The sequence below is a fragment of the Rhinolophus hipposideros genome (assembly GCF_964194185.1).
Source record: "Rhinolophus hipposideros genome assembly, chromosome: 10".
NCBI lineage: Eukaryota > Metazoa > Chordata > Mammalia > Chiroptera > Rhinolophidae > Rhinolophus > Rhinolophus hipposideros.
The window spans coordinates 6454432-6467493 of record NC_138056.1 but is presented as its reverse complement, the minus strand read 5'-3'; the positions used below and the strand labels follow the sequence as shown (position 1 = coordinate 6467493).

The window sequence follows — 13062 nt, the reverse complement described above, 5'->3', positions numbered from 1 at the left end:
TGGCTGGGATTTTAGATCTCCACCCAGGCAGGGGAAGAATTTTTCCAACCCTCTTGCCACCCCTGCCTGTCACCTCTGTGCCTGGCTCTCCAGAGACCTGAGGGTCTTCCAGCTTCTGCTCCTTAATAGGCGGCACCACTGGCTTCTTGATGGGCTTAGAGTGGACTGTTCGTCTGCCCAGGGGAGACTGCGGGAGACAGAAGCCTGATGGGTGAGCCATGTCCACCATCCCGCTGGCCTCCCCTTTCCAGCCTCGTTCGGTTTTCTTGGGGCAACCTCCAGCCTGGAGAGCCTCCACCACTAACTATCCAGCCAACCAGATCCCTCCGTTAGGGTTGCCAGCTTTAGCCTAACTTCAGAAGGGCGCGGCCTGACTGGGCTGGAGGGAAACCATATTACGTCCTCCACGATGTCCCTGGATGCTGGCGGGACAGAAGCAAGCCTGTGTCTCTACCCTTAGGGAGCTCAGACACCGGTAGAAACGTGTGTGCACCACACAGACTCAAGATTAAAGGTACGATGATGGAGGTCTGTTCAGGGATCAGGGAATAAGAAAGGAGTGGTCAGTTCCACCTGAAAATAACTATTGTGCATTGAACGCTTCTGTACTAAGCACTTCACTTGTATTATTTTATCACACTCTCGTCAAAACACTATGAGTTAGGTATGATTATTGTTCCCATTTTACAGATAAGGAAACGGAAGCACAAGAGAGGCTAATTAACATGCCTGGGGTCATAAAGCTAGAAACTGGCAGCGCCAGGATCCAATCTCTGTTGGACTCCAGAATCTATGCTCTTACTCCTCATGCTACCGCCGTGGAGAGGAGAGCAGGTCACAAAGGCTGAGCAGAGCTGACGCTTGAGCCAGATCTAATGGATGCAAGACTCAGCAGGTGAGACGGAAGTGGGGAACAGCAGGCAAGGCAGAGCAGTGAGCGAACGCTCAGAGGCACGGACCTTGTAGCATCTCAGGACCTGCGGTGGTCCTACGGGCCTGAAGACCAGAGTTGTGGCCACCGTTCTCACAAGCTCTGCCGAGTCTGGACCAGCAGGTCTCTGGGTTGCACAATAGAAAACCATGCTGGCTAATTTGAGCAGAAAAGTAGTTTATTGGAAGGATATTGGGGAGTCGCACAACTCATAGGAGGAACAGATTTAAAGGGCAGGAAGTGTGGGACGCTGGCTGCCAGGAATACCCAGGGCCCCGCTGCAGGAGCCAACTGTAGTGACCTGCCCTCTCCACACAGGACAATGGAGGCCCAGGGCCACTGGACACACAGGGCCACCCCCTCGCTGAATCCTCAATTTTTCTTCCCTCTTTTTGGTTCTCGCTTCAGGTGCAGAATTGATTGGCTGAGCTCAGGTCAGATGCTGAAGTCCTGGTTTCTGGGATCAGGGAGAGCAGTGTCCTCACGCCCATGGAGGGAAGCGGGGTCATACAGCCAGCCCACTAGTGGAGGCTGAGATGCTGGGCAGCCCAAACCCAGGAACCATCATTGTTACCACTATGCTGACAATGGGAAGTCACCAAAGCGTTTTGTTGAATTTATTATGGCAAAATACACGACATAAAATTGACCACTGTGAGTGTACAGTTCAGCAGCATTAAGCATTCACATTAAATGCTATGCAGTCATCACCACCATCCATCTCCATCACTTTTTCATCTCCCCAAATTGAAATTCTCATTCAATGTAACTCTTCATTCCCCTCCCCCAGCCCCTGGGATTCACCATCACTTGACTTCCTATTTCTGAGTTGGACTATTTTAGGTACCTAAGTCGTATATTTGTCCTTTTATTGCTGGCTCATTACACGTAGCATCATGTTTTCAAGGTTCACCCATGTTGTAGCATGTCAGAATGTCATTCCTTTTGCAGGCAGAGTAACATTCAATTGTGTGTCCACACTGCATTTTGTTCATCCGGTCATCCATCGAAGAACACCGATGTTGCTTCCAGCTGAGGGCCACGGTGAGTCCTGCTGCTGCATGTGAGTGTACAAATACTTCTTCAGCCTCTGCTTTCAATTCTGTGGGCATTACACGCAGAAATGCCATTGTGTTGAAGGGCTTTAAGCAGAGGAGAAACAGCACATTTTCTCAGGAAACTCGTTCCGCTCGCAGTGGGAACCGTTTGGAGAGATGAGAGATTAAAGGGAAGGAGACCCACTAGGAGGCCAGGACAGCTGTCCTGTGGCCACGGGATGGGGGTTTTTGGTTGGGGCTGACGGGATGGGGTGTGGGAGAGGGTGGACCTGCAGATGACCCCAGGGTCCTGGCTTGTAGGCGAGTCAGCTTGTGGTGATGCCAACGGTGTAGGGCGCATAGGAAGAGGCGAGATGGAGGTTGAGCTGAGTTCAAGATGACTTCTGAGTGGAGAGACCGTTCTAGATTCTTGTTTGAGGCTCAGGGGAGACTGGCCGTAAGGTGGCCCAGAGAGCCTGGGGTTGTCCGGGGGGAGCAATCAGATTGGAAAGCGGGTCCAAGGCTGAACCTGTGTGTCCTGACATTTCAGGGGAAGCCAAGAAAGAGGGGCAGGACTGTCATGACCCCCAAAAGGGTGCTTTTAGCCCAGGCTGCAGAGGCCTGAATCTCTAGCGTTGGGCATTACGGAGTCACTAGTTAGTTGTGGCTGAGCAGTAAATAGAGCGAGGACAAGTAAATAAGATGGAAGCAGAGAGCAACTTTTGCACATTCCAGGCAGCCCTGCCTTTGGAGGAGCAGGTGTGAGCGACTCGACAGAAAGTCACGGGGAGCGGGGGCAGTGATGTACCACAGGGCTACTAGAGGCCTGGCTGGCAGCGCCCTGTCCAAAGGCACGGCCGTGTGACACAGCCCGAAGAAGGCGTGGCTTCCTGGGCCGCTTACCCCCAGCTCTGCCTTTGACCCAGTAAAAGAAACCATGTAGGAACAAAAACTCTTCAATCAGGTGTTTTTTTTTAATTTATAAAAGAAACCCCAATTTTCCCTTAAACCCCACATTCTTAGTTTTTCAGGGACAGAGAGAGGTTTGCAGCGATGCCATCAGCTCATCATCAGCAGGCTGCTCCTGACTCTTCTGCCAGACTGATACACTTCCCAGTTCTGTGCCAGCTAGCAAGGGCAGAAATCCCTTGGGCACGGTCTAGCTCCAGCCCACCTGGCCCACCCTGGCCCACCCTGGCAAAGGGGCTTGCTTGCAGGGTGACAAAGCGAGAAGCGCTGAGCAGGTAAGCTGGGACTCACAGGCCTTGCAAAGAGTTTAATTAGCGCCCACCACGCTGCGCTGTTTCCAGTACCCTGACCAAGCAAGCACTCATCCTCCTGCCGTCCTCTGTCCTCCACCAGCCCCCCCCCCCCCACTCCTTAGCCTCTACGTCCACAAACCTATACACGTCAAGAGGTTCTGGGATGCGGTGGACGTTGCGGTTGGGCAACCTTTGAAAGCACACCTTTTACCAGCATTGAGAAGAGAAACGGGGTGGGGAGTGGGGTTCCCTGGAGACAGTGAAACAACGCCCTCCCCCAGCTCAACTCCTAGCATCTGCCCCAGGCAGTGCCCTCATGTGAGAGAAAACTAGGAGAGCTACAGGTTAAAACGGCTATCGCCCCCTGCCCCTTTCTGGCCCCTGAGAAAAGCTTCCTAGAACTTCACAAGTGCAGCTGCAAAACGCTAGTGGGATAGGACTGTTCAACCTGTAAGTTTTTGTGCTAGAGCTGAGTTGACTGCTTTATTTTGTAGGAAAACCGGTGTGGATGACAAGAGGGGGTGCCTCCTGCCACGGGCCCCTTCCTGGCCTTGTGGTGTCCAGTCCAGATGCTCTGAGCCTCAGGTTCTGTGGAGGCTGGAGCATATGGCATCTGGCACTGCACCTCAAAATGCACCTTTTGCCCACGCAGCCACCAGCCTGTCATTTAACCAAACATCTCAACAGCAGATCACAGACCAATAAAACAGCTTCTAAGGAGTCAACACTTAAAGTCTGACACCCAACCAAAGGTTCCCACCCTCCTTCAAAACCTGACTCTACTGGCTGAGTGTCCAGTTACTTCCTCAGTCTGTCCCCAATCCACGAGCACTCTCCTGGACCATCTACAGAATAAGGAAACCCAAGCCATGTTATGTAGATTGGATCAAGCCACCAGCAGAAGGCGACCTGGGAGAGAAGGCATGAGGCTGCCATGGGCCGTGGCGCCTCTTTCTGTAGGGGCTGGTCAGAGCCGTCCCATTTCCCCCCAGAACGAGATGCTCCCACCCAGTCCCCAGCCCTGTAACCTCCTCTGGCCAGGCCACTCTGGCAGGTAGGGAAGAGGATGGAGGTCAATGACTAGAAACAGCATACCAGCGTGTGGCTGGGCCGGGGGACCCCATTCCCTGAAGCCGAAACGGCTGCTGCCATTGGCCCAAGTTGAACTCAGTCACCACCTTGCTTAAGACTCTCATAGGACAGACCTCACGTGCAACAACGCACACGCATAGGTAACAAGGCCAGGGAAGAGGACGCCAAGTGTCCTTTCCTCAGGAAGAAGGGGATGTGTACAGGGAGAAGGGGGGGCCTGGCCAGGTACACCCGTTTCATCTCATTCAACCAGGAGATCAAACTGCTCAGCAGCTTCAAACTCAGCATTCATGGCCGCGGCCCACTCATCCAGCTCCGATTTCTGGGGGAAGAAAAACGGGGGGCAGGTGAGTGGGGAGGGGTCATGTTGGCTGGAGCATCTCTACCCATACCCTGTAGGTGCTGCCTTTCCCCCAAAACTGCCAGAGCCGAACCCCGGCCCAGCGCGTCCACGTGATGACAGAAGAAGGCCCCTGCCTAGCACTCACCAGGATCTCCGGCACCTTCTTCTTCTTTCGTTTCTCTTTCACAGCTGGTGGGGAGATTCCAGGGAGAGTCGTGTCTGGGACCCAGGGAATTGCAGGGACCCTGGGGACCTCAGTGAACTTTGAACATCCCAAAGGCGAGACTCCGGCCAGGTCTTCTGCCGCCAGCAGCCCCTGGAAGCCAAAGCAGGACTGGCGGCCTGGAGTGGAGGTGGAAGCACAGGCCAGGGTCTCCAGCCGGCTGTAGGAGCGCCTGACTTTTTTAGACATTTCCAGGGCTCTGGTGTCCAGCTCTTCCCCACAGTTGGACCCCACATTTGGGCTGTACAGCACAGGAGTGGTGGTGGGGGTCATGGGGACACTGCATGGCTTGAAGAGGTCCTCCCTGGTAGGCTCCCTGGTAGGAGGATGGTTTTCTTTCTCCAAGAAAAAAGCAATCTGTACCAGGACAGAAGAGAGAGCACGTCCCTGTTACTGAGCTGTGTTACTTCCTTCCAGAAAGGCCCAAGGGGATGCAGGCTGGAAGGAAAGAGCCACAGGACAAACACTTTTAAAAGGAAAAGAGAAGACAGGTTAGGCAACAAGTCAGATCCTGAGACAGATGCGGGGAGGGAAAGGACGATCGGTCCTTGCTTCTGAGGAGTCTTTTGTGACACAAGACTTTGCCACCACCTGCTGGTGCTGCCAGCTATCTCCAAAACATGACCGACAGCTAGCCACTTCTAACTGAGGCAAGGCCACATTACCTGCCATCTAGACCAGTTCAATAACCTCCTGACTGCTCTTCCTGCTTCGCCCTTGCCCTCGGTGGTCCATTTGTCCCAGCTGGCAACGACTTTCCTGAACTGTCCATCAAGTCAGTAGTAAGTGCTTATCGGTCACCTGCCTGCTCCACGCACTGGGTGTACAGCAGGGAGTAAAGCAGAGAAAACCCCTGTCTCCATGGAGCTTCCATTCTAGTGGGGGAAGAGATAATAAATAGGGAAAACCACGTAGTATGTTAGAGTTTGGGGGAAAAACCAAACAGGAGAGAGTATCAGGGGTGTGTTGGAATTTTAAGGAGGTGAACGCAGGCGACGTGTCATTTGAGCTACCACCTGATGGAGGTGGGGGAGTGAGTCACCTGGAGGAATAGAAGGTACAGAAGTCCTGGGGCGAAAGTGCCTGTTAGGAACAAGCAGGCCCGTGTGCCGGAATCGAGTGGAAGTTAAGGAGAGGCACTAAAGACGGGGCACGAGAGGTCATTGGGGGCATCCTAGCGCACTTTGTAGGCCACTGTCAGGGGAGACTCAGGGAGCCCTGGCAAGCTTGTGAACAGGGCGTGTGGGTTAGGAGGTTCACATACTGTCCCCTACAATTCCACTCAGTTCAGAGGCTGCTTTCTTAGGGAGGCCGTCCCTTACCGTGGAGTTTAGATCAGACCCTCCTCACCTCTGCTCGTCACTCTCTGTCACAACTCTCTCCTGTACAGCAACCATCACTTTCTGGTTTGGGCTTGTCCATTGGTTGACTGCCACCCCCCAATAGAATATGGGCTTCATGAGAGCAGGGGTCGTTATCTGTCTGGCTGACCCTGCCTGTGCCCCGTCTTCAGCAGAGCCCCGCGTGCAGCAGGTGTTCAGTAAGTTAATGTACACAAAACCCAAATAATGTACACAAAACTTGGCACTGAGCTGTCTGGCAGCCCAGACAAGGGGAAAATGAGACAAATTCAATGACTCCTGTGGTCTTCTAGAAAGAAGTCCATTGGTTATCAAAAAGAGACACGACTGAAAGCTCTGGAGAATGTGCCCCGAGTCTCGTCAAAGGGATGCTGAACAACATGGGGGTTACCTGACTACTACTTATTCCCTATGGCCAAGCAGTCACCCAAGTCGTCACAGCCTTTTCTGTTTACTGTCTCATGAATTTATTAGTCAGCCAACAAGAATGAGTAACTACCATGGGAGAGGTGGCAGTCTCTGCCCTCAAGACACCTACTGGAGAGAGAAAGACAACAAACAAATTACCCCCAGCCATTGATATAAGTCCTAAGAATTACATTAAGAAATGTGACCGTGACTGGGTAGGGGTGGTCAGGGAAGGCTTCTGGGAGGAGGTCTCCACTGAGCTGAGTCCTATGTGATAGGACAGTCACGTGGTGAGCCAGGGGTAGGAGCATCACTTTGCCATTACCTTGCTTTAGGCCCCCATCATCTCACTTCAGGATTCCTGTCAAGTCTTCCTACCTGGTCTTGGAACCCCTAGCAGTCTTTTTCCAGCCCATTCTCCACCCAGCTCCCCCCACCCCCACCCCCACGAGGGAGCTTTCTCAAACACCAAAGTTTAACTCAGTCACTACTTTGATTAAGACTCTCCAAAAGCTGCCTGCAATGCCAAGGATGAAACCCAAGGTCTCAAACACAGCTTTCATGCCTCATCAGGATCTACTCTGTTCTGGCTTAGCACACGCTCTCCTCTATCAAGGTCTGCTGCAGACATACCCAGAAAGCAAGCTGCTGCTCCCCAAACCTTGTTTTTTGAATGTGTGTGTGGAATCCAGGTCTCTGCAAATACAGCTTCCTTTACAGACACTCCTACTTGTCTGTACAGATTTAAGACTCATTATAAATATTTCTTCTTCTGGCCTTCATACCATCTAGTTCTTTCTGTATTGCAGTCCTCAGCATACCATGTTGTCACCTGTTCATCTGTCTTTCTTTCCACTTGACTGTAAGCCCCATCAGCTCCTCAAAATCAGTTGGCATTTCTCGTTCATTATATCCTCAGGCATAGATTTTAATGAAACATCTTGACTTCTGCTAAAACTGCAAAGCCATCGTACACATAACTCATCTTACAACAACCGTAAATAAAAACTGAGGACAAAGGGTGGTCGGTTGGCTCGGTTAGAGCGTGGTTGGGAGCGCAGTGCTCTTAACAACAAGGCTGCCAGGTGGGTTCCCACATGGGCCGCTGTGAGCTGCGCCCTCCACAACTAGATTGAGACAACGACTTGACTTGGAGCTGATGGGTCCTGGAAAAACACTTAAATAAATAAAGTTTTTTTTTTTAAAAAAAAACCCAAAAACTGAGGACAAGATGGAGCAGAAAGAAAGTTAGGACCCAGTTAACGTTCATAGGAAAATGGTAGAACATACCATCTCTTGAACACACCATCAAGAGCTAAACATATTAAGTCCGCAAGGAGTAAGCAAGCTTGGCAATGCCTGCAGGTGTCCAAGGGCAAACTGGTTCAAAAGACTGCAAAACAGCTTGCGGAGCAAATAGTGTGGGCCACTACCGTCTGTCCCAGCTCCAGAAGGTCCTGGATTCCACTTAGCAAAGCAAATGAAAATGAACTCACCCTAGGGCTCCTCCGAGGCGAGTGGACGGATGGGACCTGCGGAGACAACACTTACTGATCACAGAGCCGCGGCCCCTAATTGTGCTTCCCCCCCCCCAAGCTCTCTCTCCGTCCTCACCTTTACATCATGGGCCACGATCTTCTTCAAGACGATGGGCTTTTTGACGGGAGCCACCGGGGGTGCCTGGAGAAGAGGCGTGACCATGAGCTCTGCGTGACCAGGGCCCGCTAGGGTAGGAAGTGAGGGACCCCGGGCTCACCTTCGGCCAGATGTCAGGGAGGGTGCTGGGGAGGTCGGAGCCTGACTTCCGCTGGGACCTCCGCAGAGACTGAGGAGATGGGGTGTCTGGCCCTGGAAAGAGAAACAAGTTGGAGGTAGGGGAGGGCTCTAGACCTCGAGGTCTGGAACACAGGTTCTGGACACAGTGAGCAAAGGTTCCCCAAGAGGCACTTTGGGGGAGCCTTCTCGGGGCAGAAGGTGGCGGTGGGTCATCCATCGTGGGGCGGTACGGGGAGGGCCTTCCTCACGGGGCTGCAACCCTCCAACAGCTCGGCCCCGTCTCTCCGCGCGCCCGCCCCTCACCAGAGCGCTGAGAGGCCCCTCCAGACCGCGTTCGCCTCTCGGACATGTCTAGCCTGGGTGTGGATTGCCGCCGCCGCCGCCGCCGCCGCCGCCCGGGCTCGCGCCAACCCGAGGGCCTTTCTGAAGCAAAAACGTTCGGATTACCCGCCCTGCCCGGGAGGAAGCGGAAATGACGTAAGGCGGGAGGGCCGCGGCGCGGGGGTCGCCTCCTCCTCACCCGTCGCAAGTCTGCCGTCGGCGGGGCGGGGCCAGGAGCGCGTGGCGTCATCAGCACGCGCCGCACCCGGAAGAGACGTGGCAGCCGAGGCATAATAGGAGCGGCCCGAACTGGAAAGAGCTGAGCGGGAGGGCCGCGGAGCGCGGTGTCTGTCCTTCTGCGCGTTGGACCAGCGCTCGCGCCTGTCGGGACCCGTGCCCGAGTGGATCAGTAACACGGAGAGGGGGGTCTGTGGAGAAAGTGGGGGCGGGGCCTGGAGGGGTGGGACTCAGGAGGGGCCCCTGGAGGCGGGGCCGGTGGTATCGGAGAGACGCTGATGGAGGGGCCTGGCCGGGGGCGGGATCCAGGAGGAATGAGGGGTCTTCGGAGGCGGGGTTTCTGCCGGGAGCTTGGAATGAAGAGGGGCGGTGGGCAGGAAGTTGGGGCTTGGGCGAATGTGAGAGTGTCTGGGGACTTAAAAGTGGAAACGAACTGGGCTGGTGAGTGCGTAGCGGCCACCAGAACCTAGCTCCCTACCAACTCAGGCCTCTTCTCCAGGGTCGACCATGGGGCTTTGCAAGTGCCCCAAGAGGAAGGTGACCAACTTGTTCTGCTTCGAACACCGGGTCAACGTCTGCGAGCACTGCCTGGTAGCCAATCACGCCAAGGTGGGGCCTTCAGGGGAGCGGCTGAGCAGGGCACTGGGAGGGCAAGTGGTATTGGCATCCTCCAAATCCATGAAGGGCCTGGCGCTAGAATGGAAGCTCCACGAGGGCAAGGACTTGGTTTATTTTGTTCACTGCTATATCCTCTTAAGACAGAGTCTGGCACACAGTGTGTGCTCAATAAATGTTTATTGATTGAACAAACGAAAGGATGTCTCCTCTGTGATGAGAGATAAAGAGGCAGTTGGGCCTTAGAGAACTGGGCTGTGGAGCCCAGCTCCAGTTGTGACCTCTCTCTCCCACTCCAGTGCATCGTACAGTCTTACCTGCAGTGGCTCCAAGATAGCGACTACAACCCCAATTGCCGCCTGTGCAACATACCCCTGGCCACTCGGGAGACGACCCGCCTTGTCTGCTATGGTGAGGCCTGGGCACCTTGGGGGGATCAGGATAGATCCAGCTTGGTGACTAGTTTCCTAGCCCTCCTTAAGCAGCAGGACAGTGAGACCCCTCTAAGCCGTGAAGGCTGGAGCCCCAGATTCTAATCCTGCTGGGTTCCTTAACCTGCTCTGTAAGCTCAGGCAAGTCATTTTTCCTTTCTAGGCCTCAATGTCTCCTTAACAATGAAAGCTCCTAGTTACTTCCCTCCAATATCAAGGGTTGAGCAAGAGACAGTCAAACTTGTGGGCGTGGTTGAAGCTGTGAGCTGGCCAGACTGGCGTGGGCCTTTCGGACATTCAGGATCCATTACTGATTCCAAGATTAAACAGAGAGGAAGCGAGTTTCCCATAGTAGAGTCAGCTAAAAGCAGTCAGCAGACATGTGTCATGACCTTGACTTTGTGTAAGAGCCTTAGCTCCATTTTTTTGGAGGAACTAGTGCAAAAGAGTGAGCTCCACGTAGGTGTTTCTTAACGTGAGTGCATGGGTATACGTGCATGAATTTAATGTGCTTTGTGTCTTTACGTAAGTGTTAGTGAGTTCATTAGTACTTGTGGGTGAGTGAATGGGTAAATGTTGCATGTGAACATAAGAATACAGGTGTGTCGTGGGGTTGCAGGAGCGCCTGTGGGTGAGGGTGCTTGAGTGTTAGCACACAAGTGAGTGTGCAGATGTGTCTGTGTGAAAGTGTGTCTGTAAGATAGATGCAGGGATGGCACTTGTTTGGTTATGTGTATATAAGCACAGGTATGTGTGCCCATGGAGGTGTATAGGCATATACGTGCCTGTGTGTACGTCTAGAAAGCTCTTCTGAAATTGTTCTTGATTAGCTGTTAGCTAATGAAGGAGCTTATGGCATCATCTTTCCACCCATCCCCACTTCCTAGTAGGCTGTGTAGCATCTGCTTTGATTCAGGCAGATGGTGGTAGCTGTAGGGCTGAGGGCACACTGACCAGATGGACCTGGGGCGAGTACGGGAAGGAGGTGGCCCTGGGCTTCTATGTATGTATGCGTATGTTCCTACAATGGGCTGGGGGCTGTTGCTGGGCTAGGGGTACAAAGTGTCTTCTTCCTCATGCCTCTCCTCTGCTATTTCATGGGCCCTAAGATCTCTTCCACTGGGCCTGCCTCAATGAACGTGCTGCCCAGCTGCCCCAAAATACAGCGCCTGCTGGCTACCAGTGTCCCAGCTGCAGTGGCCCCATCTTCCCCCCAACTAACCTGGCTGGCCCCGTGGCCTCCGCGCTGAGAGAGAAGCTGGCCACGGTCAACTGGGCCCGGGCAGGATTGGGCCTTCCTCTGGTGAGAGTCCCTCTGTCTGTCTAGGGTCCCACCTGGGCCAGATGGGTGGGTGGGGCTAGCACTGGGCAGGCTGGTGATACAGGTTCCTTCCTTCAGATTGATGAGGTGGTGAGCCCGGAGCCTGAGCCCCTCAACACCTCCGACTTCTCTGACTGGTCCAGCTTTAATGGTGAGTGGCAATCTCCACCTGCTGTTGGGGCCCGTGCCTCCCTGCTCTGCTGACGGCTCTCTTCCTGCCACAGCCAATGGCACCCCTGAACAAGAAGAGCGAGCCAGTGCTTCTGCTGCCCCAGCCTACTACAACCAAGCCCCTCGGCCCCCCGCTTCCCCAAGCCGGCCTGAGCAACACACGGTGATCCACATGGGCAGTTCCGAGCCCATGACTCATGGTGAGCCAGGGGATTGTCTAGGCCAGAGGAGGATAGAAAAGGGGTGGGGTGGTTCACGTGAAGGGAGCGCGGGTCCAGAGACCCACCTGGAGGGACCCTTCCTCACTCTAATCACAGATGTTACCACTCTACGATTCTGAGGTTTACTGTCAGGCCGAGAAAGGCAAGGATCTCCTGCCGTCCCCACTCCCCCTGCTGTGGGCCAGTTTCCCTGAGCCGGTGTATGCTAATGGCTCTGCCCCTGCAGCCTCGGCCCCGAGGAAGGTGTATGACACGCGGGACGATGACCGGACACCAGGCCTCCACGGGGATTACGACGATGACAAGTACCGTCGCCGTCCTGCCCTGGGCTGGCTGGCCCAGCTGCTCAGGTACACAGGGTCAGGTGGGGCAGGATGCCAGGAAGGGGGAGGAAGGGAAGTGAGAGCCAGAGTCCCCGGGCACGACAATTTCATGACAAAAGAGGCTTGTCCTGGGTAACATTGGTCCCCGGTGTTGGGGCTTGTCAGTAGAAGTCTTGGGTCTGCCGTCTCCAGGGCTGTTCCTCAGCTGCTACATATGAGGTTTCGACTCGGGCTCTTTGAGGCTCCTTCCTGCTTTACCACCACCCGATCTTTGTAACTGTCCCCATGCCTGACACATTCCGGTTTCCAGAACAGTCAGTGCCTCAGCTGGTTTGAGCGGCACGGTCACCCTTGTAGTGGCCAGGCAGGGCCAGGGATGTTCGTCCCCATGACACACTTGAGGAAATGAGGCTTGATGGTGGTGCTGGGGCCAGAAGACAAGTGTCGTGATGAGGGCTCCTCGCCAGGCCGCGGGGCCACCAGGGATTGAAGGCCTGATCTGACTTTCCCCTCGTCCCCCCAGGAGCCGGGCCGGGTCTCGTAAGCGGCCTCTGACCCTGCTCCAGCGGGCGGGGCTGCTGCTGCTGCTGGGGCTGCTGGGCTTCTTGGCCCTCCTTGTCCTCATGTCTCGCCTGGGCCGGGCTGCAGCTGACAGTGATCCCAACCTGGACCCGCTCATGAACCCTCACATCCGTGTGGGTCCCTCCTGAGACCTCGCTTGTGTCTGGGCAAGCCTAGGAACTGGGGGCCTGAGGAGGGGAGGTGGGACAGTCTGGGGGCCCTTCTCAGCTCCTCTCCCTCAGGCCTGAGACACTAAGATCCCAGGCCCAAAGCCGAATCTACCACAATGGCTGCAGGCTGGGCTTGGGGTTCCTACAGATCAAGTGTTCGTCTTGATCTGCTTCCCCTAGGTCTCCAGCCTCTCACCCTCCCTAACCCATGAAGGAGCGGACAGGTGGAAATAAATGACAGACTTTATTAAAACACCC

The 13062-nt window shown here is 54.5% G+C and overlaps 2 protein-coding genes across 3 annotated transcripts; one reads left to right on the top strand and one right to left on the bottom strand.

The window, feature by feature from the left end:
- Positions 1–1094: 1094 nt before the first annotated feature.
- Positions 1095–8885, bottom strand: CDCA5 (cell division cycle associated 5). The gene is made up of 6 exons (XM_081063000.1): positions 8737–8885; positions 8414–8505; positions 8272–8337; positions 8154–8189; positions 4811–5245; positions 1095–4644 (listed from the first exon to the last, which is right to left on the bottom strand). The coding sequence occupies exons 1-6, from the start codon at positions 8780–8782 to the stop codon at positions 4564–4566; spliced, it is 756 nt and encodes a 251-aa protein (XP_080919126.1). The 5' UTR covers positions 8783–8885; the 3' UTR covers positions 1095–4563.
- A 137-nt stretch (positions 8886–9022) lies between these two features.
- On the top strand, positions 9023–13061 carry ZFPL1 (zinc finger protein like 1). Of its 2 annotated transcripts, none has more exons than XM_081064438.1 (8): positions 9023–9180; positions 9491–9600; positions 9906–10017; positions 11147–11340; positions 11437–11509; positions 11583–11729; positions 11977–12100; positions 12597–13061. In XM_081064438.1, the coding sequence occupies exons 2-8, from the start codon at positions 9499–9501 to the stop codon at positions 12781–12783; spliced, it is 939 nt and encodes a 312-aa protein (XP_080920564.1). In that variant the 5' UTR covers positions 9023–9180; positions 9491–9498; the 3' UTR covers positions 12784–13061. The 2 variants fall into 2 exon arrangements, with proteins under 2 accessions (XP_080920564.1, XP_080920565.1); XM_081064439.1 differs by having other exon boundaries at positions 9026–9163; positions 12597–13053.
- The last annotated feature ends 1 nt before the right edge of the window (position 13062 follows it).

Excerpts from the sequence above, each read along its gene's own strand:
- ZFPL1 (XM_081064438.1), top strand. The coding sequence starts at position 9,499 with ATGGGGCTTTGCAAGTGCCCCAAGAGGAAGGTGACCAACTTGTTCTGC. Across the intron at positions 9,601-9,905 it reads TGGTAGCCAATCACGCCAAG|TGCATCGTACAGTCTTACCT; the intron begins GTGGGGCCTTCA and ends CTCCCACTCCAG. Across the intron at positions 10,018-11,146 it reads GACCCGCCTTGTCTGCTATG|ATCTCTTCCACTGGGCCTGC; the intron begins GTGAGGCCTGGG and ends ATGGGCCCTAAG.
- CDCA5 (XM_081063000.1), bottom strand. The coding sequence starts at position 8,782 with ATGTCCGAGAGGCGAACGCGGTCTGGAGGGGCCTCTCAGCGCTCTG. Across the intron at positions 8,506-8,736 it reads AGGGGCCTCTCAGCGCTCTG|GGCCAGACACCCCATCTCCT; the intron begins GTGAGGGGCGGG and ends TTCTCTTTCCAG. Across the intron at positions 4,645-4,810 it reads AGAAGGTGCCGGAGATCCTG|AAATCGGAGCTGGATGAGTG; the intron begins GTGAGTGCTAGG and ends TTCTTCCCCCAG.